General features: G+C 40.9%; 2 protein-coding genes and 1 long non-coding RNA gene across 5 annotated transcripts in view; 2 read left to right on the forward strand and 1 right to left on the reverse strand.

Moving 5' to 3' along the window:
* The window catches only part of sgcg (sarcoglycan, gamma), a 31,081-nt gene extending 11,664 nt beyond the window's left edge, over positions 1-19,417 (forward strand). For 2 of the 3 annotated variants that reach the window (XM_051065356.1, XM_018670645.2), the window contains exon 9: positions 18,947-19,417. The gene's annotated coding sequence lies outside the window, so the exon portion shown is untranslated. Of the gene's footprint in view, positions 1-272; positions 898-18,946 lie in introns of those variants that run through there. The other variant, XM_051065355.1, reaches the window with a different exon arrangement.
* sacs (sacsin molecular chaperone) lies at positions 894-27,886 on the reverse strand. Its single transcript, XM_051065357.1, has 11 exons — positions 27,202-27,886; positions 25,326-25,397; positions 24,963-25,071; positions 23,804-23,954; positions 21,190-21,280; positions 21,025-21,110; positions 19,112-19,223; positions 18,642-18,788; positions 16,559-18,044; positions 15,794-15,885; positions 894-13,924 (listed from the first exon to the last, which is right to left on the reverse strand). The coding sequence occupies exons 3-11, from the start codon at positions 24,983-24,985 to the stop codon at positions 2,373-2,375; spliced, it is 13,740 nt and encodes a 4,579-aa protein (XP_050921314.1). The 5' UTR covers positions 24,986-25,071; positions 25,326-25,397; positions 27,202-27,886; the 3' UTR covers positions 894-2,372.
* On the forward strand, positions 19,486-23,796 carry LOC108879398 (uncharacterized). Its single transcript, XR_001960339.2, has 3 exons — positions 19,486-20,648; positions 21,048-21,128; positions 21,615-23,796. It is a non-coding gene; the product is annotated as an uncharacterized LOC108879398 (long non-coding RNA).
* Positions 27,887-27,958: the final 72 nt, after the last annotated feature.

The raw sequence follows: 27,958 nt of genomic DNA on the forward strand, positions 1-27,958 counted from the left end.
TTTGTAATGATAGTTACATTGAGTTTAGATTCAATTTATGTTACATTATTGCAAGACTGTTTTTAGTGATTACCATCTCATGGCATTATCAGTCAGTATTGATAAGTAGTTGATTTGCAGTTGTCACCTCTGTCCTGGCATATTTTGATAAAGTGTGTAATGTGTATTTATTAATTTTGTATGTTGAATAAACTTTGTGCTATTCTTCTATGACATGTCTCTTCAGAGCAACTGATTCTCATAAACTTGTTTTTCTCATGTTTTCTGATCAGGTTTTATGGACAAAAATGCACCAGAGGACACGCAGCCTTTTCATTTATTGCACAATCATTTTAAAATTCCTCAGTTCTCTGCTGTGCACTAGAGCTGTACAATGGAGATGGCTACAGTTTAGATAATTCTTACCATATTAATGGCTCTCTGGTGCACTCTAGTGGATAAGATCTGCAATAGCACCATGATGCAGAGGACAGTGTCACCAACAAGCAAAATTGGCAAACTTTCTGATCTTATTCAGATTGGATTATTATTGTTGTTGTTGTTGTTGAGAATGCAATGAAAACACACCATGTTTTCTGGTGTGTGTGTGTGTGCGTGTAGCATTAAAACAACATAACTCTACAACTGAATGTTGACCTTAAAGCTGCTGCAGGTTATTACAACCTAATGTCAGTGCTAATAATCAAATTACAATATGACTTTGTTCATATTTGTCCACTTAGGAGACCATAGCTTACTCTGCTTGTAAACTTGAGACAACATAAAGTATTAAAAATGGATGCAACACAAAAGTATGCCCATTTAAAAGTGCTTAAGTTGTTTAAATCAGATGGATTACCTGTTATTTTTAAATGTGCCCTCTTTTATAAACCTAAAAATAAAAACTGACACTGTTTATTTAAGGGGAATTTATTAGGCCTTCCTATGGCACAGTTTACATCAACATGTATGATACACAAGGGACTCCACTGTGGTTTATTCAAGGAGACGCCCTCAGCTGAGTCACCTCAAGCTTGAGGTGTAATAAGACAACAGATACCAAGAAGCACATTTTAAATCATGTTTCAAAATGACACTTAAAATATGTGGTCAGTATGTGTATAGTCCTTCAAATTAAAGGGAAAATGGAGCTGTAAAAACACACGAGCACCACAGTCTGGTGCTGGTCTATGTTCCTTAAACCAGAAAAGTTCAAATTATCAAAAATGTATGAACATGGTTTCATGCTGACAAAAGTTAACATGTTACGGGTTGTGCCCAGATTATAGAATATATATGGCTCTTTATTCTATCTATCACACTGGTCTACTGAGTATTCCCAAACAGGCCATCACTGTGAAAAGAAACAGCTTTTGGATGACTTGTTTAAGCAAAAGCTGAGCTGTAGCTGTCACTGCTCCATTCAAAACTGTAGTTCTCAAAGCAGATTTGCTCTCTGTAGGGCCCCAGAGTACATGTAGTTCATATGAACAGGTTAATAATGCAAAACAGTCACCAGATGTTACTGCATGGAGCACAACAAACATTCAACATAGCCATAACAAAACAAAACAGATCCCCAATAAAAAAAATAACCATAACAACACAATTGCCTTCAAACTAACAAAGAGGTTTCCATTCACAGTTGGATTCTCCCAAGTTGCTGGGGTGACACAAGCGCTATACAAGTGCAAGTGCAAATACATAAGGAGTTTCAAAAAAGTGCTTTGTCCATAAACAACTGACAGGCTATGTTACAGAAAATTTACAAATTTACAGAAATGATATGAAATCAACTGTTAAAAAAAGAAAATTTACAAACATGATTGTATTTCCTTGCCTTGCTGAGATCTTGCAAATAGTGTGTGTAATGTTGCATGACAGTAATTGCAGTATTGACAGTTGATCTATTTTTTTCACTACAAGCACAACCTTTAGGTATACTCAACTGGTTTTCTGTAGCAAGAAAAAAAAAAAAAAGAAAAGAAAAAAAATATATATATATATTATAAAAGATAAAGTAAAAAAGCAGCATGTTTTTAATCTAACTCAGAGCAAATAGGTTCAATATGGGGACTTTGGTAAAAAAAAAAAAAAAAAAAAAACTATTGCTGAGGCATGTGTATGTACAGCATATGCAGAATTTTTTTTCACATATTACAGCAAATCTATATTGAGACAGCCGAATGAGTTATGGGAGCCATACATTTATTTACTGTGCATGGGCTACAGCACCACCATCACAGGTAGAAACTGCATATGTACCATAAGCTGCCAGCTGGATATTTCTATTCAAAGTGATATACATGATCTGTATTGCACACAGCCACGAGTCTCCTCTATTTCACAGAGGATCTATGCATACTGTAGTTTCCTTGTCATCCTTAACAATATTATATTTTTTGCTGCACAAAGGTTTCAAGCTTTATGATAATCCGTGCGGTACATTCCATCACTCTCATTGCCACCTCAGATGTGTATCTGTCATTGGGAATCTGTGGAAATGGCAGGAGATCAGGGTAGCGAGTTCTCAGGCTGTCAACACCATATCCTTCGAGGATCTGAACATCATTGGCGAGGCCTGTTAACTGGGAGTTGTACTCCTCCACTTTTTGAGCTAGAGCAGTTGGTTTTACATCTTTGTCTGACTTTCCTCTGACTGCATAGTCTGCAGCTATCAGTGCAAGCTTCGTGGCTAGGTAGCATTTAAAACAAACCCACTCATTGGCATTTTTATGAAGATCATTGCGAGCAGCAGAGTAGTTTGCTCTGGCTTGCCTGAGCCACCTGCGGGCTTCCACAGGGTTTCCAACTGTCTTGAAAGTTGGGGGCACAAAGAAACGATGAGAATGTGATGAACCTGCATAGGTTGTATAATGTTCCCTGAACTGCTGCCTTTCTGACTTGTGACTTGTTGCTTCTTGGTTCCATGATGAATAAAACCTTTGAAATGAGAACTTCTCTGATTGGAAGCGGGTTGATGATGTGGAGAAGGATCTCCTGGAAGCTCTGTCTGTATTTTGCTGATCAGCCAAAGACTGTTTCTCCATCCTATTGATCTCATTTTGCAAGTGCTTGAAGACTTCTGTGGCTATGTCCAGATGCTCTGCATTTTTGTCTGGATGCCACTTGAGATACAATCTGCGGATTATCTTCTTTCTTTCTGTTTCAGGAAGCTTCCAAGCTTGTTCAACTACTAAGGTCACTTCTTTCAGAATCTCAGGTAATGCATGAAGCTTGATCTTTTTTGGTGATTGTTTTTGAGAGGGGGGTCTGAGGTTTTCCTTGCCAGAAAACATAGGAGGGACCATTCGTAGACCAATAGAACGACTGTCTGGACTTGTCGGAGTTGAGGGGGCACTGGTGTCTCGGACATGGGTGCTTTCGTCTTGTCTTGAGAATTTGTACAAATCGAGGGAACTGACTATTTTGTATTCACTGTATCCAATGTCAATCTGAAAGCATTTTCCAAGGAAACTTGTGTTTTCCTCCTCTTCTCTTTCTACTTCTTGAACAATGATAGCATATGTATAGGTAGGCTGGTAGGACCCGTATATGTCTCCTCCCTCAGAGTCTACAAGGTAACCCACATATTCCCCTGGATAGAATACATTCATTGGATCCATGAGGAGTGTATGATGTATCTCTGCTGGTATGGGGGTCCCAGGGAGGGGTAGCTCAAGTTTTGAAGGCTCTGTTGAGTCATACTTCACACCAAGGCTGTCCAGCTTCTCTGTGATTCTGTAGATGTCATTGCAGCCCAGCATGGCAATTAGATAGGATGTGTCAGAAATAAGATTGTCTGTAGCAGACTTTAATGTCATGGCTAGTGCCAAGAGAAAATTTATGTCTTTGCTGTCTGAATGCTGAATGTAGAGGTGAATCACAGCTGTCCCATACCTCTTGAGGAAGGCAAGTGTTTCACTGCGGCTGTGTGGGATAGGGCTACATCCTTTCACTCTTAATGTTGTCTGGAGTTTCTCAAAACAGGATACTTTGAGTCCTTCACAAAGTGCTTTGCAGAGACGTATGGCTTTTTCCTCATTCACAAGGTATGCATTGTCATTCTCATGTTTCATTATTCTGATCAGTCCTGTGATGAACTGCTCTGATGACAGCAAAAGCTGAAGGCGTCCTTGAAGTGAGCAAAGAGCACCAAACTGGCACATCTTTGGGGAATCCTCATCAAGTTGCTCCTCAAGAATGCTACTCAACAGTCTAGGCCTTAGTTTCTGTGGAAGTAGCATGATCAGCTTTGTGTGGAAAGCATGATCTTTTCCCAGATAGCACTGGCTCATGTCCACAAGCATCTGAACCCCAACGTTACCCTGAATTCTGCTCTTGTAGTGTGGGGCATCATCAAACACTAAACTGTTGGATTTTGCTAATCTGCCATCATGGCTTGGCAGATAAAATATCAAATCTCTGAGACTCTCTAGATCTTTGCGAATTTCTACTGGATCATTATGGAGAGACTTGAACAATCCTGAAACAACTCTTTTCACAGTTCTCATTTCATTTGGATCGAGCTGTTTGCCCTCTGAACTTCTGTAAATTCGCCACAGCACTTCAACGTACTGTTTGGTTGACACAACATCTTCTGTGCCAAGGAGTTTAAAGAGTTGGTGAAAGGTACCAAGTTCTAGAGGCAATTTGTACAAGTAGGGTTTAAAGTCAGACTCATTGTCCAAATTAATGACAACCTCTTCAGGTTTCAGCAATTTCCAGCCATCTTCAACCATGACAAAAGCCACCCCACGGAGCTGGTAACGGAAATCTCTTTTATCCGCATTGAGGAACTCGTAGGTGGACCTCAAAACTTTGTTCCTGGTTTTCACCATTTCATCATCTGGACTGGATATGTTGCAGATGTTCTTGCAGTTGCTTATGACTTTCTCCAAAGGTGGATCCAAGCTGACACCTAACATGCTCAGCACTTGGTCAAGTTGTTCCTGTCCAGTGAGGGTGCTCCCTTCCTGGTCCTTCATGCTTGATGGAGTAGCTTTCTCTGGTAGAATTGGACAGGATGTCCAAAGCAAGTGAATAATATCTGTTTGCTTGAATTTTGGATTTACCTGAGACCCACTGAAACGAATCAGAGGAAGTGTGCCACTCATCTCTTGGTACTGCGAATGAAGCTTGATGAGTTCTTTGGGTGCTCTCTCAGGACACAGGAATGGTATCATAGAGAGCTCTTTGAGAAAAGTACCCTGGAACAGGTCTGTCCTCTCTTTGAAAATATGGTTCAAGAGAACATCAACAATGGTTTGCACTTTTTCTTTGGTCCAGCTCTCTGTCTGGGCTTTAATGCTGACCTCTTTTGCAAACTGAAGAACTTGCTGCTGGGACATTTCATGCTTGAGACCAATATTTCTTAGAAAGGTTATCCATGAGGTGAGCAACAATGTCCCATTCTTTGGTTTTGACACTTGCTCAACTTTCTTGAAAAAGTCACTTGGTATGAATGATTTTGCAGGTAGCATAACCTCAAACACCTTCACTGTTTCATCATAGAAGAACTTGGTTGGCCTGAGTCTGTTTGAGCAGTCGTAGATGAATGACAGTCCCTCCAGTTTCTCATAGAGCTGATCTTTCATCTCACATGGTTCTTCCATTGACAAAAGTCTCTCTTTCAAGTAGACAATGTGCTCAACTTTGGCATCATAGGAAAGACTCTCAAACTTTGGCAAGAGATGTTGAAGGTAGATTTCTAAGTCATCAATTGGCATACAGCCAAGAAAGGTGTACAGTTCTTTCAGCTGTGGACTGTCTGCTAGAAAGGCAAAGGAGGCTGTGTGAGCCCATTTTTCTATGTCTGCAGTAGGGATGGTTTTTGCAAGGACAAAGTTTGCCCCATAGTTTGCAATGTTGATGTATCTCCCACTAACTGATTTAAAGCATGGGAGGAGTTTTAGGCTTTGTACATCCTGCTGTGTAAGGTTAGCTAGGTTGCAGTTGAAATACAACAGAAGAGCCTCAAAGTCTTTGTCACTCAGGTTTGCTGCTTTGAATGCAGATGTCTGAATCATGTACTCTACAGCTTTCAGAATACTTGATGGATTTTCAATGTTTGCTGTGTGCTGAGCCAGAAAAGGCATGATGGGATTCTCTTTGACACAGATTTTGTTGACTGCAAGCTGAATGCAGCCTGCTTTCATTAGGGTGTGAAAGACTTTGTCATTTTGGCCATGTGGAAATATGGCTATGTTCATCAAACTCAGAGGTAAAAGCACATCATGCTCTGGGACAACTATCTTTTCTCTTGCCATGAATTTGATTCCAGGTAGTAAAGCCCAGTCTTTGAGAATGTCAAGCACTGTGTCAAAATTGGGTTTGATGTCTGCCTGATCCTCCTTAACAGCAATATTCTCACTGATGAAGTTCCACACATTCTTCAGCCAAGATTCACTTGCAAAGGTATCTCTCCACTTTACAGGGATCCTTGTTCGATACTCTCTTGGAAGAACAGACCCCAGTAGGTCACCAAAGCTGCTGATGTCAAAAATCTTTGCAGCTCCTGACTTCAGCAGGATGTTGCTGTACCTGATGTACAATGTATTCATGAACATTTCTTTCCTTGATGAGATTAGCTCATGATGTGTTGTCAGGAACTTTGGTCTCTTGGTATCAAATACCTGAAGCATATTGTCCATTGTTAACATCAGAGGCAATCCCTCAATTTTGACTTCATCCACCTCTGTGTCTTTGAAACAGTACTCGAATAGAAGCTTCAGGTTATGAACTAGCTTGTAGCTGGACTGTTGGAGACGGCAGGGGAGTTTTCCAACATGGCAAGATGTGTCTGGTGATGAGAAAGTGTAAAGAAAGTTACGTACATCCTCTGGTGTTACATAACTGACTGGTATCCCTGCATCCTCCAAACAGAAGTAGAGATTTGCAGTCTCATCACAGCTGTGAACCAGGTTGAATCCAATATCCAGAAGCAAGGTTTTCAATCTGTAGACATTTTCAGCTACAGACTTCCTTGAGGTGATGTTATACTCTGTGTTTTTCAAGTGCTGTAGCTCATCTTGTAGCAGGTTGTCAAAAAAGGCTCTGCCTTTGTTTGCTGTGGATGTATTCACCCATGAAATATAAATGACAGAGTGCATGTCAGAGTTGTCTATTTGTGCTGCTCTGACCACAGGCAGCAGACGCTTCAGGTCAGCATGGACACAGTTGTACACTGCTTTAACAAGGCAGTACCAGTCTGGCTGAATATCAAGTCTGTTGACTGGGAAGAAGAACAGATATTTCCGCAGTGCATCTTTAACAACATGAAGTGGTGTTCCTTGTAGTACGGTCATGGTGGGATCAGGGCCTGGGAAGTATCTACGCTTAAGCTGAATCAGCAGTTCCACGCAGGCAGGTGCTATCAATGATGTCATCAAATTGTTATTCCAGTCACTCCTTACCCCTACTCCATTGTCATCTCGCCATAGGTTTCTTCTGGCAGAGTCTAAAGCAAAATGCCCATTGACATGAAAAGGTAAGCCTGTCTCCAGTGAAAGGGGCAAAAAGCAGAAGGCTCTGTGGGGTTTTTTGTAGTTGTGGCTTACACATGCAGCTACCCCTCCACGTGGAAATAGAGTTATGTCCTCATTTTTGTGAGCTGAGATCACACTTTTTGAGACATTTTCAATGTTAGGAAAGCCAGATCGGTTGCAGATCATCCATGTTGTCAAATTTCCATCAGTGTCCTCTATGTCCATTGTGTAGGTTATCTGTTGGACTGGGATAGCAGTGAGCTGCTTCTTTTTGGTCACACTATCAATGACTGAGGCATGAAACTGTTTGCGTTTTAGCCGATCACCATCTGTTATTTTGGCAGTCACAGAATAGAGCACTTTTAGTTCTCCAGACACATTATCAATTTCACAGATTGATATTTTCTCCATGTGGTTGAGGAACATCAGAAGCTCTGCACCATCAGTTTTTAGCTTATCCAGAAGATTTTGCACCATTCTGTCTGATGCAGGGACTGAACTGATCTCTGAGGTCTTTGCCATTTCTGTAGAGCGAATAGGGAATCTGAACATTGTGCTGCGTTCTAACTTAAAATGAAGTCCCAAATAAAGATTTAGAACATCTGAAAACTGAGATCTGAAATCTGAGTCCAAGTCTCTGAACATTCTTCCTGGACTCACAGATGTAGCCCCTGGTGCATACTGTGCATGAGGATCAAAGATACACAGAATGTCATTGTTGGAGATGAAGGATGGGCAGTCAGTGATGTGATAGACAGAGTTGAATCCTATACCATACTGACCAGTTTTGCCTGGATTGGCCTCTTTTGTTCCTCTTCCAAGATTCTGTATACCTCTGATATCATCCTCTGTGAAAGGCTGGTTGTTATATACACAGAGTGCAGGGCCTTGCATTGGGATCCATTTATCATCAAATATTCTGTCTGTGGGGTGTGTCCTTGGATCAAAAACAAAGTAAATTTCGGTGGCTTTGGCATCATCTGCATTCTGAAGCAGCTCTTTTAGCATTTCTTTTTCTGATGGGTAAGCATTGAGAATGCTTTTAATTCTGCTTGTGAGTTTTTCTTTCTGTCCAAACTCACTCCCAAGTCGAGTGAAGCAGACATTCGAGGCATACCTCTCCAAGGCTTTGTGACGTTTTGGGACTGCTCCTAATTTCACTGCAACCTCTCTTGGAATATCCCCATGACAGTATTTCACAGAAGAGTCTCTGACTTTGATCCAAGGGCAGTCATTGTAGCATAGTGATTTTGATTGCTGCAATGTCAGATTGGAGTCAGGTAACAGAATCCCACCATAATTTGCTTGGCAGTATTCTTGATTCTTGTCTCGTATCAAGCTCCATATTCCTTCACTAATAATTCTGCGACACAACTGGAAGTTCTCCTCGCTGAGTGGCCTTCGCCCACATTCCTGCTTCAGAGTTTCAAGAATTGCTGAGAAATCCTCAGCTGTAAAGCTTGGCTGTACCCCAACATTTTCAAAGAGCTCGCGACAGCTGTTTCTGTATTTGTTTGGGAGCTGATAAAGATGTGGAGCTGCATCAAAATTCAGGTGGAATGCAACTTTGGAGGGATTGACATATGTGTTCTCTACCAGGATAGAGTTGAACGCTTTAAGTTCCTCAGTTATTTGTTCTTTTGCACTCTCATCCTGTAGCATTTCTTCATGTAGATACTTGTAACAAGCATTTGTTATGTTTTCCTGATACAGTGTGACACCATCAAATGATTGAGAGAGTTTCTTGAGCTGACTGATAACCAGTCCAACTGACGGCTTCCTTATTAGACCAAGACAGTCTTTTACAGCCAATGACATTGCACCACAACCTTTGAAAGATGGAGAACTCTCATTCAGGATTGGCTTCATGAGACAAACTGTGTCCTGATGTTCAGTTGTGAAGAGTTCTCTAGCAGAGAACATTGTTGTTGGGGAAAAGTTGTTCCCATGCCATGGCAGTGAGAACCCTGCAGGTCTTGTCAGAAATGGAAGGAACTTGATGTCTTTTAGCTTTTCTAAGAGCTCAGCTGCTGCTGCATCTCTCATTTTAAGTTTCTCATCGATGAGACTGAGTAGGATACTGCTACGAAAGCATGCGGCTGCGTGATCACTTTCATTAAGATGAATAACAGACTGAGCACGCTCAACCAGGTCCTCCCACGACAAATCATCTTTCATCATGCCTAACTGCACCAGCTTCACTAAGCACACAGGGTTTAGGTAGTCTTTAGAAGTCCCTTCAGGAAATCGTCCATCATCAGTGCTGTAGAGTTTTGCAACTCTTCCCTCTGGGTGAATGAGTCTTGAAGGCAAAACCAGCTCCTTATTGGGGCCTGAGCATGGGATACAAGGGGTAACCCTGAGGATTGATGCAAAATCTTCCAGTTTCTCATTCAAGACATAATGTATCAGGGGATCTCGAAGCTCTTTGTCAATTTCCTGGATGTGAGGGAAAAAGACATCTGAAAAGAACTGATTCTCTGTCAGAGTGTTTTCCATCAACTTCCCTTTACATCCAGCATCATCAAATCCTTCCTTCACCCAGTCAGGCAGTTCAACAGCACAGAGGTCTTGTGAGCCACTCTTCTTGAGGTATTTCAAGAATATCTTGAAAGCAGCAGGACCAATGTCTGGCCTACAGAGTAAGGCATCATCAAGAAATCTGACATATTTGATTGACACCCAGGTTTTGCCATCTGAGAAAACCTTTGCATGCTCACTGTCACCTCCTTTGGCTATTTCTTGATAGACACCCTGGCTGATCAGTGTGAAGTCATCATGAACCTGACTTGGATCTGGCCATGCTGCATAATAACTGTAGTCGAGCAGTTCTCCACTTTCAGCCATTGAACGTAGCATTGTGAGAGCTGCCAAATAGGCTTGGACAATGACATGTCTCATGAACACAGAATTCCATTGTCCTTTGGTGTCAGTCTTCCAGATCTCTTTGCGGTTGGAAGTCACAGCAAAGCAGCCATTAATATGGACTGGCAGGCCTGTTTTTATTCTGAGAGGTAAGTAACAAAACACCTCTCCGATTGGTGTAGCATTGATCTTCACTGTCCATTTGCGATTCTCTTCCTCTGAGAGTAGAACAGCCACTCCTCCACAAGGCACTAGACCAAGTCTTTTTCCACTATCACTGAGGGAAAACTTGAGTGCTTCAGTTACATCCATGCATGAGCAAATGAGCCAGTTGGTGACCTCAACTGCCTTTTGGGGCATTTCATCTGTGAGTCGTCTTGTCTGAATCCCTTTAGCAGCCATCTCAAAGTACTGGTTAGGATCTTCCTCTGAACCCCTGAACAATGGGGAGTGGAGATCGACAATGCGTTTGAACACATTATGAAACTCCTCTACCATAACGCGTATGATGCAGCCAGACTTGGGAAAATCAGCAGGTACCTTGTTGCTGCTTGCTACTTTCTTCATAACCTTTGCTGCAGATTTTAGGATACTCAGAGGTCCGTATGAGGCTTTGGATGACCACACACTTTTGTTGATGGTCACAACATCTTGAGCTGCTGCTGGATTTGGTTCCTCATATTTCAGGTATTTCAAGACCATACTTCCAACATGCTGCGTAAACAGAATGAACCGATGGCCACATATGCTGAACTCGTCAACCAAGGAATAGATGTCCGTGGTGTTGTAGTACAGACTACTGATTTCACTAACTGAAGCTTCCTGCTCCGTTCTGAATGGGAGTCTAAACAGTGTGCCATTGTACTTGTATGGGGAGTCCTGAGCTAGAGGAAGCTGGCAATTGAAGACATTGATGAAAGGTTTGAACTGGTTGGGAAATTTTCTCAGCCTTTTCTGTTGCTTGCTCCAGTTGATTTTGATCCCTGGATTAGACCTGTCTCTGATGTGCTTGCTGATGTGATTGATGTTTGGATCAAACATAATCATGAACTCTCTGCTCATTATGATGGGGATGTCAGTGATGTGATAAACAGAGTTGAAGCCCAAGCCAAACTTGCCAACTTTGTCTGCTTCACATCGCTTCACTGATCCACCTAACCTGGTGATGTTCAGAAAGTCTGTGTCTGAGAATACAGAGTTGTTGAAAGACCACAAGGAGGGCCCGTGGCAAACAATCATGCCGGGGTCAAGAAGATTCTCTCGAATGTCAGTGTTTTTTCTCATGTCAATGAGGAAACTGCACTCTGTTGCACTTGCATCATCAGCATTCTGGAGGATCTCTTTAAAAATGTCTGCTACAGATGGATATTCCTCCAAGATGTTCTTTATTCTCACTGTTAGAGGTTCTCGTTGGCCTGACTGTTCAAAACCAAGGTTCTCAGGGTTTATCAGCCTAGTGCTCAAACATGGCACCTTCAGCCACTCTGCAGTTTTCATGGGGATGTCGTCATGTATTAATATAATTGGCTCTGTTGCATCCTCAAGCAAATCATTCAAATCATCAACCTTGATGTCACAGTAGGTGCATTCATGAATGGGCTTCATGGCTAATTTACTTGGGTCCTTGTAACAAAGAATCGGCACATGCATGTTAGTGTCTACAGTTATCTGATTTTTATATAGCCATCTCAAGATGTTGATCAAAAGTAAGATATCATGTTTGTTTTCCTCCTTGGTAATCTCTCCTTCACATCTTTGTCGGATGGTGCTGATGACTTCAAATACATGGCTTGGGACAACCTCTTCAACTGAACCACAAAACTTGAAAAGCTTGTGAAACTTTCTAATTGTCTTTGGCAGGGAGTACAGGTAAGGCTGCAGGTCTAAATCAGGGAGGGCTTTTAGGACCGTGTGGCCAGGTGATGAGAAGGTTTTTCCTGTCCAAACCCAATCAAAAGGCAGTGATTTCATTGCTTCCCTTGCATCCTCTAGATGAGCCTGCATGAAGGCATAAATCTCAAACAAGATCTGCTGGAATTGATACCAGTCCTCTGTGGTGAATGCTTGAGATTTATGCCAGTCATTCACTGCTTTCAAGTGTTGCAATACTTGATCCACCTGTGGCTCTACTGTTAGCTTCAGTGCCTTTTTCATACCTGCAGATGTGTGTTCAACCAGTGCTACTGAAGATCCCACAAGGACTGCATGGGATATGTCACACATCTCAGACAAAGAGCAGATATTGAGAGTATCTCCAACCCAGGCAAGGGATTTGGGGTAAGTTGGAGGTCTTTCTTTGCAGACAGGTACCCATTTCAGTTTTAGCAATGATGCCTGAGCATCAACTGATTTTATTAGCTTGGTTTGTCTGTTCAGTATCTGCAGGAGAGTTTTTGCCTTTCTGATTATGAAGTCCCACTCAGGTTCATCACTGCTTTGCAACTCCTCTATCTTCTTTGCCACATGGAGTGCATCTTTTTCACTGAGCTGTACTTCATTTCTTAGTCCCAGTTGTCTGAGTGAATGAAGAATATCAGGGGAAGATATGAATGTACTTGTAGGAAACCTGGTTTTCTCTTCCATGTAGAACAGATTCTGTAGGATCTCCAGCTCAGGATCAAAAAGATCTGAGGCTTTGACTGACTTTCCACAAGGCAGCTGAATAAATTTAAGAGCAGAAAGCCATCCAATCACAGATGAGTTTTCATTCTTTAGAAACGCCAGATGTTTAAGTGCCCAAAGCATGATTTGTGTTATTTCATCTGTTGTGTAGAACCCCCTCTCAATATCCTGAATAATAATCTTCAAACATTCTGTTGTTTTCACCTGCTCTACATTTAGCATCTTGATGAGGCGGATTGATTCCTCGTCACAGCAACCCACAAGATTTACAGATAATTTCACATCTGGTGGATACTTGGCTCGATGATGTAAAGCTCTAGCCCCTCTCAGTGATGTAAATGCTGTAGTACCTTCAGGGCTGGTCCCCACTTTCTCAAAAATGGAAAGTTCAAGCATGGTATGCTTTTCCTTCTCTGTAATGTCAGACAGTCCTGCAAGAAAGTTTCTGAGTGTAGTCTTCTCTTTGACTGAGAAAGAAGAGACTTGGCTGGATAATCTTTGTGTTGCCATTCTATCCATAATTTGCAGAAGCATCCCCGGAGAGGAAGGATGGATGTAATTCTTTAGCAGAGGGTGCTGCAAACATGGATCCAGCTTTTTTATTACTACTCCTCCAAGCTTTTCCATGATGTCAAGAAGAGTTTCAGAAAGTGGTGCCTCTTCCTCTTCCACAAGAATTATGGGAGATGGAGTTTTGAGACGCAGAAGTTTAACTATTTCCATGCTTTCCTCAAGTGGCACAAGTGGGATCAAAGGCATGTCTTCAAAGATACTTAAGTCATCAGAAAAATGTATATAGAGATGTTTCCAAATAATTTTCAGCCAGGAAACTGTAGGATGCTTCAACTCTTTGTTTCCAGGTTCCCATTGGACAATGAAGTCTCTAGTTGGCCAAGCTGTTGATAGGATCTCCTTGATGAGTCGAGCTGATCGTTCGGGGTTCAGCACTTGTAGCTGAGTGCAGGGTCTTCCTGTTTAGATAAAAAGGAAAAATGTAATTAGCCTTAGTTTTATAGAAGTTACTAAATGGTATCTATCAAAGCTGACACAGTTAGGTTTGTTTTGTTATTTCTCAATGCAGCAACCTCAAAGGTTAATTCTGTAAAAGTAAAAATGCAAGCCATTTTACAGTTCACTTATTGAGGTATGACCAGGGACAACAGGCTTTTTCTCAGGACAGATCATCTTCTCTCAGGACAGATGTCATGTTGGCTGCACAACAGGGCTGTCATTGGTCTTCAATATGCTACAATTTTAACACTGGAAAAACACTACAGGTGTTTTGGGGGAAAAAATTGTCTTCCATCCACTGAAATTATTCTCTAAATAAATCAAAGAGCAACACTGCACAAACAATTGAAAAGAAATACAACAAAATATAAATAATTAGTATATTCATACTCTAAAAAAAAACTAAAAGCAATATTGCAGCAAATATTGCTGATGTAAACCATGCAAACACACTTGCTTAAACCATGTTTGTACACACACATACACACACAGTTTGTTAGATTTGTACAAAGATCCAATCTTGGAGTCATTCTTAGTATTTCATTGCAGGGGAAACCATTTTTGACAGAGCCTAGTAACTAGTAAAACTGCAAGTCATAAAGTGCACCATGAAACCTATGTAAAATAAGTCAGAATGATGATGACTGAATGTGTTTTACTTATAGGACAGAATTTTACAGTATCTAAACATGTGAATTGTTGTTTACTTTGCTACTCACATCTGTGAGAGTTGTCTGACTGCAGTGACCATGGTGCTCTTTCACAGCCATGCAATAGTTTAGGTCAATAGTTAAAAGGACAGACTTTGAAATACCTACCTGAGCACCCCCAAAGATACTGTTGCACTGTAATTCAAGTGACACATTTTAGAGATCTGTAATGAATTTTACACTGTTTATCTGTCTTATTTGTATTTCTTTTTAGCTGTAGATATAGTTTACTTGTCATACCAAGTAAATCACAATAGTAATGATGGTTGTGTTCCACTAATTTGATAAAATAGTTATTGTGGAGATGAGTTTAGATGATACTCTGATATCATAAGCAGAGGTGGGGCCCGAGTGGGCAGGAGAATAAAGATTTCTAATAGATGCAGGATGCTACTGAAATTTAAGCTACTGTGGTGTAGTGTAAAATGAAGTGGCAGTGCTACACTTCCTGAAAAATTCAACATTCAGATGAAAAATTAATATGAAATGCAGGGCTTTATATAAAACAGGGAAAAGTTAATTCCACATTTTTATGTTAAATTACAATATTCTCTGTGTCTTTTCAGAGGACAAATCTGTTACTCAGCATATTTCCTTGGATCTGGCTCATGGCCCTCTTGTCATAATCATGGCTGAGTATGCAGTGAGGGCAGTCAGGATCTCATCTTGTGGATCGAGTGGAATGTGTGGCACAAAGACAACTCTTCCATGAAATAGCATGCTCACTCTGTCTTTCCCTTTCTGTCTCTCGCTCTTAAATTATCTATCAGCAGTGTACCAGATTTACTGCCCTGCTGGCACTGTAGGAGTAAGGTGACCCACTGTTACTACAATATGGCTGAACCCACATAACCCACATAGTCACCACAGGGACTGAGAGGATTTTTCAGTTTCAGTTTGTGATACAGTTCTGCCAGACATCTTTCATGTTAGACTCTACTATAGATCATACTTTGCTTAGTGCTTTAAGCTGATGTCAGATTGCTGATGTCAGATAGCAAATGCACTGGCCAAATACTTTACAATTTAAGTCTCCTGGTCACTATTTGGGACCAATGATATTTATGCCTACATGTATTCATGTGGGAGATTACATGTAAATTAAATATGTTACATTACCTCTGGTTTTGGCTGCTTTCTTCAAACTGTCCATTACTGAAGGCTTGATGCTCTCTAACATAAACCGACCCTCAAGTCCTGGATACAGAGACCTTAGGAGAAAGCAAAAGAAAAAAAAATTCAGTTCTACATGTACATCTGTTTTAAGTTTGAATAATGTCCTCATACAAATATTGATATTGCCATTGATCTAGCCTTTTGACCCCAAATGAATTAGCAAAATAAAACAACAGCACCATATAGGTGAACAAAATTTGTATATCTGAATTACTTTGTGTAGAGGACAAACAAATTTCTCAGTGTACTGAAAAGAAGATACACTGAGGGCCAAATTTATGTGCATGAAAGGAGAGCAAAATTTGCACAACTACTTTCAATTTGCATGTAATTATTGTCTGATTTTCAAAGGCAGCAGCAAAGCCAAATCACACAATCAGCTACAACCTTCTTTTAATATTTCTGAACAAATTTGCATCTCCTTATCAGATGTGGAAATTATTCACCTTAAAACTGATCTTTGCAAATTGCAGTAACCTTACTAAAGCCACGTACACTGAGGTGTACACCTAATGAACTGTAGATATTCTTTGATGTATATATTGACTAGGCTACTGCACCTCTTTAAATATGGTCCAAATACAAATAAGTGCTGTGTATGTTATGCAGTACATGTTATTTCAGATAAAAGTATTATCTCTTATTATTTTTACCTGTTAAAATCACTTCAGGAGTAAAAGGAAAGACACAGTTTCACTTTCTCCCTACCTGGGGTATTCTTCAGATGCAATGTAAATGGAATCCTTATCATTGACAGAGGATGAAAATGCTGTAAATGTCTCATCTTGCAGTGGCAGTAGCTCCAGTCCTATTAAGTCACTGTAATTGGCATCACTTAGCACAAACTCCAGCAGCAGCAGCTTCTCCTGTGCAGGACCCTTGTGTTTGTACTTCCTGATCACCTGCCGCATCAAAGATGGAGTCACCTTCCTCACTTCAGTGGACTCAGCCATGTAGGCAGCCAAGACTGAGTCCACAGCAGCAGGCACCTTTGCCACCTGCATTCCTGAGCTTTGGAGGTAGTTGATCAGAGTCTCTGAAATGTCCTCGTCTGTGTTCAGCTCTGAGAACACAGCCTGGTCCACCCGGATCCAGCTCTCACTGATGGAATAGATGACTTCCTGCTGCAGCAAGTCATGAAACAGTGGTTTGAGAATAGGTTTCCAGCGGGACTTGATCCGTTTAGGGTCTGGCCAGGCCTCGTAGGTCCCTACAGGGGACAATGGAAAGTCTTGGTCCTTTTTTGTGTGTACCCTTTTGATAGTCTCAGTGATGAGTGTGAAGTAAGCCCTCGGGATGACAGTGATTACTAGCAGCTCATTCCACAGGGCAGCTGGATCCCTCCACTGGTCCACTTCCCGCCACTTGATACTCCTACGGTTGTCTGTGAGACCAAAGAAGCCACTGACATGAACTGGAAGCCCCGTCTCACTCTCCTCTCCAGGGGGAAGAGGAAGGAAGCAAAAAGCTCGTCCTGAGAAACCGGATGTGGCACCTACGTCCTCTTTGTTTATCAGAGTAAGAGGCAGGGCAATGCCAATGGTGGGCATGAACTTCAAATCATCCGCCAGAGAGTCCAACTCAGCACACATTCCTCTCCCCCCAACACCATTACAAACTAGCCAAGTCGTTCTCTGAGTCTCTTTAGCCTTTTCATCCTGAGTCTCTATGCTGAGCTGGTAAGTGACACATGTGATGGTAGAGCTGGGAACACCATTGCTGTAGCTGTCTATTGCCTGACCCAGAGTCTTCAGCGCGTTTGGTCTTTCTAACTTATCATCTGTGTTTTCTGTTGCTGTAACCTGAAACAACATGCGCTCTGTACCATCGGACTCACGCACATGCAAGGAGATCTTCTGAACACTCTTGAGGAAGAGGAGTACCGTGTCTGCATCCGCTTTGAAAGACTCAAACAACTCCAAAACTTTTTCTTTGTTGTAAATGTTGCTACTGAGCTGGGAGGGTTTCATGCGGAGCGGGAAGCGGAAGAGCGTTCCAGGAAAGCTGCCATCCTGAATGGTTTTCTCAGAGCTCCCAAACATCCCAGTGTAGGGAGCAAACTGGTCAGCAAGCTCTGTGATCTCCTTAATGTCTGTCTTCAGGTTCCAACACTGTCCAGATTCGTTCACCCCAAACAGAGTCTGATGTGGGTCCAGCATGGCAATCTGGTCTCCACTGAATATACTGGGAACATCTGAAACATTGAGAAGAAAAACATAAAAACTATCAATTAAAATATAAAAGCACAGATCATTTTATCGGGTAATAAATATATATGATACACAATACTGCCAAGTGTATTTGAACCATTCTTTATCAGGGTACTTTCGATGAGAGGCAACCTCTTTTTTACAGGGACGCCCTGGCACAGTTACCCACATTCACACCTGGAAGCTGCCCAGTACAACCACAGCCTGACCCACTAGACACTAAGCTCTATCGGGGCAGTTTGGGTTCACAGGTGAGGGAGAGACATTTTCCCAGCCAAATTTAGGTTTATGCTTCTATCAGAAGGAACACAGAGAGTTGATGTTTTAAATTAACATTAAGCATAAAAATAGCTTACTTTTTTGTTTTTAAATATATTATTGTAATTATATGCCAGGCTTTAAGAGCTAATGCTGTAATGCTTTTACTGTATATCATGAAGAATATTCTCTTAAAATGCATAGTAGGAATTTGCCAAATTGTTCGTACAGAACATTCTGTTTCATAAGACTGATCCCACACGAGAAAATAGGTTAACCTGTACTAACAAAAATTGTAATTAGCATTTGAGGACAATCCTCACCTGTAATGTGGTACACAGAGTTGAAGCCAATCCCAAATCGTCCCACTTTCAAAGGATCCTCTCTCTTCCTGCTCCTCGCAATCTCCTGAATCCCATTCCAGTCTTCCACAGTGAACACAGCATCATTGTAGACATACAATGCTGTCGCTGCAATACAAGATGAGTTACAATCAGATCAGCAAAATAAGTTAAGACCATATAAAAATACACATTCAGTAAAGGTACAATGAATGAGTAAAGGTAATAATGCATTGTTTTAATAATGCCCATAACAAAATTGTCTTTTCCCTTTTCTCTGTTCACAGGAAGGTCAGAGCAGAGGATCAGCTACAGACCAGATGCTGCATGATGCTTAAGCAGGACAGATACCTGCCAACACGAAGGCTTGAACGTATGCCCTCCAATTAAAGAAGAGTATCACTGATTACTGGGCTACCCCACAGTGTTTAACTAATTAACTAACTACTAACCTTGATGCTGAGCCATGTCAGGTGACCACAGTGACTCCACTCCATATTCTGTCTCATCGTACATGAACTTGACTTCTGTGGCTCCAGCATCCTCAGCATTTTGAATCAACTCCTTCAGGATAAAACACATGACATCAGCTCATTTGGTGGATGCTTTTATCCAAAAAGCCTCACAGTGAAATAAGAGCTTTAATAGAGGAGATGGCTCATGAGGAACTTCAACCCTTCACCCCGGCAATGTTGCTACCCTGTATGGTAATATAGCTGATACTAGCAAGTAAAACCCAAATAAAACTTTGCCCTTTGTGTTTGTGCTGTCTTGACATTATTTTTCTCATTCCAGACCCCATGATGCTGTGTCTTTCTTATTGCCTGCATGTAGCAGGCAATAAGAAAAGATCTGGAAAAGATCTTCACCATAACTGCTTGTTAATCTGGATCTCATTGGTGAGCTTACGTAAAACAAAACAGAGCATGGTAAATTATATTCAAGTATATAGCGTTTCCTGACATAGGCACTACACAGTTATGTATATGGCATTTTGTTATGATACTGTAAGTATTGGAGGATTTGAAAGAGAAGGAATTTATATTTATGGATTTATAGCTCAGACAATTATGCAAGGATAGCTATGTTTTGGTGGTAGTATGTGTTCTGTTGTTTCTTCATGTATGTTGATGTGGCACGGTGAAACCACAACAGTGCGTCGCTTTTTAACGTTATTGCCGCAAGGAATTATAAGACGGCATTATCTCCTTTCCTTTCGTAGAAGAAAGTCCAGTGTATCAAATATTAAAGGAGATAAAATAGGAAGCACTGAGGGTCCTTCCCTTGGCATTTAGGGAATTCGACCGGTTTTCATCATGGCTGCCACTGACACACTTCCGGGTCATTTCATATCGGGGCAATTGTCGCGAGCCTCCCACAACTTTCAACGCGATTTTACATTAATCATTTTAAATAGTTATCTGTGTCTGACTGAAAGTATATACAGATTGCAGCCACTAGGAACGGTCGTTATACTATACATTATCAGCTTCAGCTTGCTAGGTGATCTGACCCCGGAAGCTGTATATTCGCACCTGCCCGGTTTGTTTACACACGTGAAGCAAACATTTAGTGCAGTTACTCACTGCAATGTTTTATTGTCCTCTGAGGAATAAGCGTGGAATACGTTTGAGGAAAAAGCTAAATAAAACGGCGGATTATGCCGTGGACTATTATGAGGAGGAGACTTTGTGGTGGTTGGTCGTATTTATCAGAACCGGAGTAAACGGACGAAGAGCTGATCAAACGACAGAAAAGCGACAGCACCGTTCTCGGGAAACTGATGGTGGTCCTGCACAGCCGGCTGAGAGAGAAAACTTTTGCAGCTAAGGGGAATGTGTCCGCGGATGATGGTATTTCCAGAAGTGTGTCTACGAGAAGTGATTTTACGTCGTTTATTTACGTTGTCATCCTGGAGACGTCTATATTACCCCAAATTGACTGAGGAAAGACAGAGGCCGACTGGACAAATGCTCAGCTCTTCATATGGTAAGTGAAGCAATTACAAACATGTAGAACACTGAAGGATTGTAATATGTGTGTCTCAAGATCAACAAACACTAGTATCTTCTTATTTTCCTGGTTTCACTATGAGCTGAAATTGTAGTGGAAGCTGAGAGGAAATGGTCACAATTGTGTTGGATAATAAAAAAATAAAAAATAAAAAAGGCAGGCTCAGAAACAAGTGTTTGAAATGATTCGTGTGAAAATCATGTTTATTTGGAAAGCTGCAGGACAATCCTGTCAATTGCCCTCATTCACACCAGGTTGAAATATACAGGATTTTTCCTTTTCGTTCTGCAATAATAATAATAATAATAATAATAATAATATCTTTGAATAAATACTGCAGCCCGACACTCACCTTCAGAATCTGTCCGCCTTCAGGATACCTCCTCAGAATATCTTTCAAAAATTCAACCAGTGGTGGTGTAGTCTGCCCAAACCTCCCTGTGAAAGCCAGAGCAGGTAAGATTTGCTGTTGTAAGAATGTGGTTTATTTCAGCAATGCAAGTAGTCTTGGTCCTACCTCCCCCTTTAAGGCCTCTTCCCTCCAGTGTCATGGATACTTCTGGGCTCCCTGTGGGCACCAATGTCCCAATCTGCACGCTGTCTTCCAGCTATAGGGGGTTGACATAGAGACAGAGCATTATTTGGTGTGCATGGTCTGGTAGAACATCAAGTAAATTCAGTAGAATGTTCTCAATTTAAACAAAAAGAACTTGCTTTAGGAGGCAGTAACTAATTTCTCTGTGTAACATTTCCTTTATAAACTGTTTTATTACTCACTGCAGTAAAAAAACAGCCATAAAAGCCAACTAGAAATGACTGCCATTTTTATAAGAACTATTAACAGACATCAAGATTAACGTAGCATCACTGTTAAATCTTTTGGACAGTGTTTTTGCGATCATTACTGTGATCAACAAATCTTTTCCCGGTGCCGCCTTACAGAATCGATACAGCAGGGAGTCAGCACCGTGGCCTGATACTGCTGCTGCTGCTCCTACTGTTTGAGGTTTTTCAAGGTGACACTGTGACCCACTGCACTCAGCAGTCTTTGCACATCGACATGCTGTCTGGCAAACAAGAGCTCTGCACAAGCAAAACCCTCGCTCATCATCCTCATCATGGTCAGTGCACTGTGCAATAATCATTTGAACACTTCAACATGAAGGACTTTAAGTCTTTAATGTCTTATGTGGCAGCAATATAAATCACTTACAGCAAATATACATTTAAAGTGTTTACATTTATCACACTGAAGACTGCGGGTGAGAAACGAGTACAGACAGACTTAAATGTTGTAGTAAGTGCATACAGTATATCTTGTGTCTGCTGCATTCATCTGAAGAGCAGAGTGCTTTGGCTGGATGTCTTTCTCTCCTAGCAAAGATATATGTATAGTATTATAATAGCTTAAAGTGTTTTTCCTCATTTGGCTTCTGGACTGAATGTTTTATAGCATTAAAAAACACCAATAGACTTGGATGTTTTCGATGAATAATGCTTATGAAACTCACAGACAACAAGGTAAACTTGCCTTTCAGTTTCTCCTAAAAAGCATACCACTCCTCTGCTAAGTACAGTGTCTGGCACAGTGCCTTGTGCATCAGACCACTGCACATTTTTAATTGTATCAGGCAGAGCAGGAATAAAATCTGAAACCTTGACTTACATTTAAGGATGGAAAATCTTTTTTAAAAAACTGGAAATACTCACAGAAAAGAATCCCAGACGTAAATATAAATTTTATTTAACTCTCTGGAGTGTAGGACCTGACCTTGTAATGCATGTGGTATTCGTGTGAAGGTGTGGCTTGCAGCTAATTTCTGCGGATGAGATCAGGAGGGGGCTGCCGAGCACTGACCACCACCTGGTGCTTTCCATCAGCTCAGCCCCCAGACACGGGGTCAACCCCTGTCATTTTAGCCTGTAGACTGTCACAGCCATCAAAAACTACCTAACAAGGGCTGTACATTGCATTTATATGACCAAAATATTTTATAGTCTGACAGATCTGTATAAAAAAGATATAAGTTTATAATATATCAATAAAACTGTACCATTTAATGGTAGAAGAGGTAGTGTGTCTAAAATGCTGATAATTACAAAGAGATTTATATTCGATTTTGTTAAATGAGGCATTTACATGTGACTTCTGTGCTTTGTTTCACGTGCTAAGAATGCAATGAGTAAACTATTGCATTGTTCGGTACAAAGTGATGATGAGGTGCCCAGTCATGTTGGCCACAGTATGAGTCAGAATATTTAACTGCAGTCATCCAAGCTGATATTGGATTACACTGCATTACTCTGTCAGAATCCAAAACGAGCCCGCAGTAAGGGTAAGGCAGGCAGACAGATAGATAGAGAGATATGATCAAAATCAGTCATAAGATCGATAACAGAACAGAAAAGATTCAATTGATTGCTCACAGAATTAAAAAATTAAACCTGCAAGGGAGACTCACAGCACCTCTAACAATGAAGGCACTGTTATCGGTTAAGATGAATGTCACATCATTTGTCCTGCAGTTATGGCACGGGGTCATTAAAACAGGCCTGTTTTCTGCTGCTGGCAATTATCTTTCCTCAAAGAAAGAAACCTCAGTTCCTTCCTGTGACAGAACCACCCACAGAGCAGCAGGCAAACAAACTAAAATGAACCCTAACAAGTTTTCCAATATTGACATAAACAAGAAGAACACACTGAATTTAAAGTTTCTAACAGACAAGACAAACACACTAAAAATAATAAACCTGTCCCATACAACAGAGCAACAAAAAATGACAAAAATGTTAAGAATTTAACCAGTGCTGGTTTTTACACAAGCTGTACAGTATTTATCTGTGTTTACAGTAACAATGTGTACAAATTTTTCAAATGTAGATTTCTGGGTTTTTTCTGTGGTTTGAACAAAAAGGGTGCAGTATGAAATTATAAAACTACTTAAAAAGATTTTTCTGTGATCTGCCCAGATGAAATTGGTTCAGCAAAGCCTGTCCAGGACACAAGAAGCGAGTAAACAAAGGACCAAGAAACTGAAAACTTTAAAAACAGTAGTTAATAATATTCATACTGCACATTTTTGTATATTTTAGTGTGTTTACTCTGATGTTGCAAACAAACAAACACTCACCACTCTCCCATCATGAGTCAGATGTTGCTCATTAATCGGGAGATTCGTCTCCTCGTAGAGCAGCTCTTTGACATCTTGAACAGATGCGAAGGGAGAGACCTGGTAGGACCTTAGGCCTATGTACTCATGACGGACTGTCACCCGTGGCAACCTTTAAAAAATAAAGACAATAAAGCTGTTAAAAATTTGACAACAAAACAAAATAATTATGGGAAACATTTCAGTATAAGCTAAGACTTTTGCAATGAATGCCTTTTCATTCATTTGGAGCACTCTCCTATGACTGCACCGAGAAGAGTAAAGGAGGCATCAAATTTGATCTCTTCTGTTGAGGACACAAGAGTCTTGCATAGAGACATTATTGATCAAGGTTTAGGTTTGGAAGAAACATGAGAATGGACACCTCACCAGCTCCATCTGTTAATGGTCCATTAGTACCAGTTAGACATCTGTATTAAGCTCTAGAGTTTGATTTTTAGCACGCTCCCTTCTCATACAGCCTGCAGCCTTACTGCACTGAAATGCTGCAGGGTGATATGCTATCCCTAAAGAGTGAAACCTTTAAAAACGTTGTAACAGCAGTCACAGACACAATAATTGATCCCTACTCCAAGAGAGATGCACCAGCTCCCATCAGAGGGCTGGGTATCTCTGTCATTTTGTTGCTGGTCAACTCTGCCTCCAATGACCATTTGAAGACTACCACATTCTAGTACAGACTGAGCTGCTATTTAAGGGATCCACATGGGTGTTTTACTTATGTAAGGCAAACCTATAAGTTAGGCTGTTGACACCTTAACAGCGATAAAGCAAAAATGTTCTTGCTTATTCAGCAGCAGAGCACTGGAGCACTGGTGCACAGTGGTGCAGTCACTGGAACTGGGGTGGGTGTGGCAGCCAGCACAGGATGGTTGGAAAAAAAACCAAAAAAAAAAAAAAAACCAAAACAAAAAGCTCCTTAGACCATATTAAACTATCTTGGACAATACACGACAAGACTGACATTGGGAAATATTGTTATTCTCTTTATGTCTTAGTGCAGCTGAATTTAACCTGAACATCACAACCACTGTGTTACGGGATAGCATTTAAATTGCTAGCGTTAATGTACTATAATGTTGCCAGGAATAAGCTATTTTACAGCACACATTAAACTTACCACGGGTCTGGACAGTTGGCCATCTCGTTGCTGTTATGTGTCCCAGCACATTCACATTCATGGGACTATCTCTGGCACTGGGCGCAGGAATACTCCACCCGGAAAACGGCTGTGGCAAAGCAAGATAACCGTTACTTTCCCTAAAAACACCTGTCAGATCTGTACATAACTGTGTCGTAAATCTACACCTAAGCTCGTCTGGTGATGTATACGATACAAGAAGATACGTTAAAAATCAATATGTTGTTGTAAGTGTGACTAAGAGGCTTTGTTTTGCCGGTGTATCGCCGGTGCCGGGTGTTTTGTTTAGCCTCTTTAGGAGCGTTATCCCGCTATCCCAACAAACCCCCCACACTCACTCACTTGTAACGGTCCAGCGCGCGCCGTTAACGGTCTCCTCGCAAAGACGACACATTTCACGGCAGGTTATGGTTCCTGGAAACAACAACAACAACAATAGCAGGTGACATGACCGTTTCCCTCCAGCGACATACTGGCTCCTTCAAAGGCGATGTTCTAATAATAATGAATTACACTGAGGAGACGAACTGTGGAGACGAAGCGAGAGGGTTCACTCCCTGTTACTTCCGCGTCGTCTTAAATCCGTTCAGGCAGTCTCTAGTGGTCTCGACTATCTATTGTCTTTTGGCTGCCAGTCCTGGATTGTGCATCACTGATACTTTTCATTTTATATATTTTTCCGAGTGGCTTATTTTGTATTTTACAGCCTTCTATTACAGAGTAAATATTAATATAGACCGTGAGAAACAATTGGGTTTAGTTTCTGCGCATGCGTACCAGTTAACATGTATTATCAATCTCAGAATTCATAAATATTCTTGTAAGTTTTAACTGTATACTTTATCTAGCTGACCTACTGGCAATATTTTAATACTGTAGTTAAGTTAAATATACATATGTGAACACATAATGTGCGTTTAATTGACTGCTGGTGAGTTTAAGTCATACTAGTCCACAGACACTGAAGAATCAAAGAGCTCTCGCTCTGACCTATTCTAAAGGCCCAGTGTTCCGGAAGTAAAACTATTGATATTTTGCATTGACAATGATAAGTGAGTGACTGGCAGCTGGGGTATTTCCAGTGAGCATCTGTGCTGAAAAGGCCGGGTTGATTGATAGAAGTAAAAGCTGCATTAATTGATTTTTACGGACAGATGAACTACAGTTTCAGCACACACAGAGCATAAGTGATTTGGAGTTGTCTTCCTAGTCCAATTCTTCTTCTTATATCTTTTTTTTTTCCAGTCCTGAGGGAAATATAATATCACTGACTTAATAAATTAGTAACAATAAATTACTCCAATTGGCCAATCAGAGCTCTGTATTTATTCTATTTATATTCATTAAAATTTTATAATCTCGTGGCACATTTTTAGCTTGTTTAGCTGGTTAATTAGGCTAATTCTGATGGAACAGTCTCCACATACTACAGTCAGAAGCAACTCCACCTAATATACTGTTGATATTACGTTCACAAAGACACCGGTCAGGACGCCAGCACACTGCAGTCAGAGATGCGCACATTAACTTTATAGACAAGACCCAGCTTCTGATATAAGGGCCTGTCCGAGTCCAGCTGATCAGACACATTTCACTAAGGCCTCGCGTTAAAATCACACTGAAACCTTTTATGCAGCAGCAGACACAGCCTCTACATTAAGACAATCTACTCTGATGCCAGCTAATCTTACAGAAGCTGCTCTGATTTTTAGACTGAACCCTATCTGATTGCACCCTTGGCTACCCCTGCAAAAATCCCTGTAATGTTTTGACAACATATCGCTCTGTGGTGCAATGTTTTTTGCAGGATTACGTAGAAAAGTGACATCATCACCTCAAAGTCAAGGACTCCCAGCACCTTAAAATATAAACCTGCTCTCAGTGGCATCATGCTGGGTATCCACATATTCAATCCGCTGAGCATCATCCTCTGCAGAAAAAAACTCTATACTGTTCAGACACCACACGATAAGACCCAGCTGTTACATGCAAAAATACGTCAAACTTACCAGAGTACTACGGTTTCAGCCGCCAGAGGCTATGTTAAAGGTTTTCCCCCTAAGACGCGTTTCTACTCCGTAATGGAAAAAATGCGTCACTTTGCGATCTTAAAATATCTTCAGAGTTAAAATACATTACTTAGTTCCCTACTGCTCCATTGCCCACATCTTAATGCCGCATTGAGGAGAGAGAGGGAGCGAGAAAGAGGGATACTCACATAAGGAAAGCAGCAGGCTGGCAGCAGCATCAGTGCAGCATCTCTGTCCTGTCCTCTGCACCGCAGGAGAGGGCACCCATTCCTTTAAATGTCCGCATAAACAGCGTGGTACCCGAATCAAACACTTGAGATATTTTGTAATCCTAATGAAATCAGCCATAAAGAGAAATAATGAGAGCTCTCACAGTCGTGAACACCTCTGGATAGTTTACTGCAGGTTTTAACGCACAGGTCTCTTAAAGCGACAGCTGCTCTGGGAGCATCTGATGGGACACACCGCACCAGAAATATGGGCTGGGCAATGAAATAGAATAGAATAGAATAGAAGTTCACTTGCCACGGGGCAAATATGAAGGCGCAAACTACATATCCATATATCAAAAAGCTCAATAGACTAGAAAAGTAGGGGTCAACTTTTGACAGAACAGTAGGCAAGAAAGGTACAAAAATATGACGAATTAACAAAATAGAATAGAATGAGTCCACGTCAGATTGGACGTAATGAATATTGTAATAACATTATGATATAAATATGAAGAACAGAATAGGACATTATGATATACTATTATAGAATAGAATAGAATTTGCATGTGCTGTTATAAATATAGAGTGTGTAATAAATCGATATGATATAGTTTTATAGAATAGAATGTCAGTCCACTTTATGTATGTTATAAATATGGAATGCTATACTAATGTTACAATAAAAAAAATACAATTAACGTTGATATAGTACAATAGAACAAAATAAAGTGAA

This window comes from Lates calcarifer, linkage group LG21 (assembly GCF_001640805.2).
Source record: "Lates calcarifer isolate ASB-BC8 linkage group LG21, TLL_Latcal_v3, whole genome shotgun sequence".
Classification (NCBI taxonomy): Eukaryota; Metazoa; Chordata; class Actinopteri; family Centropomidae; genus Lates; species Lates calcarifer.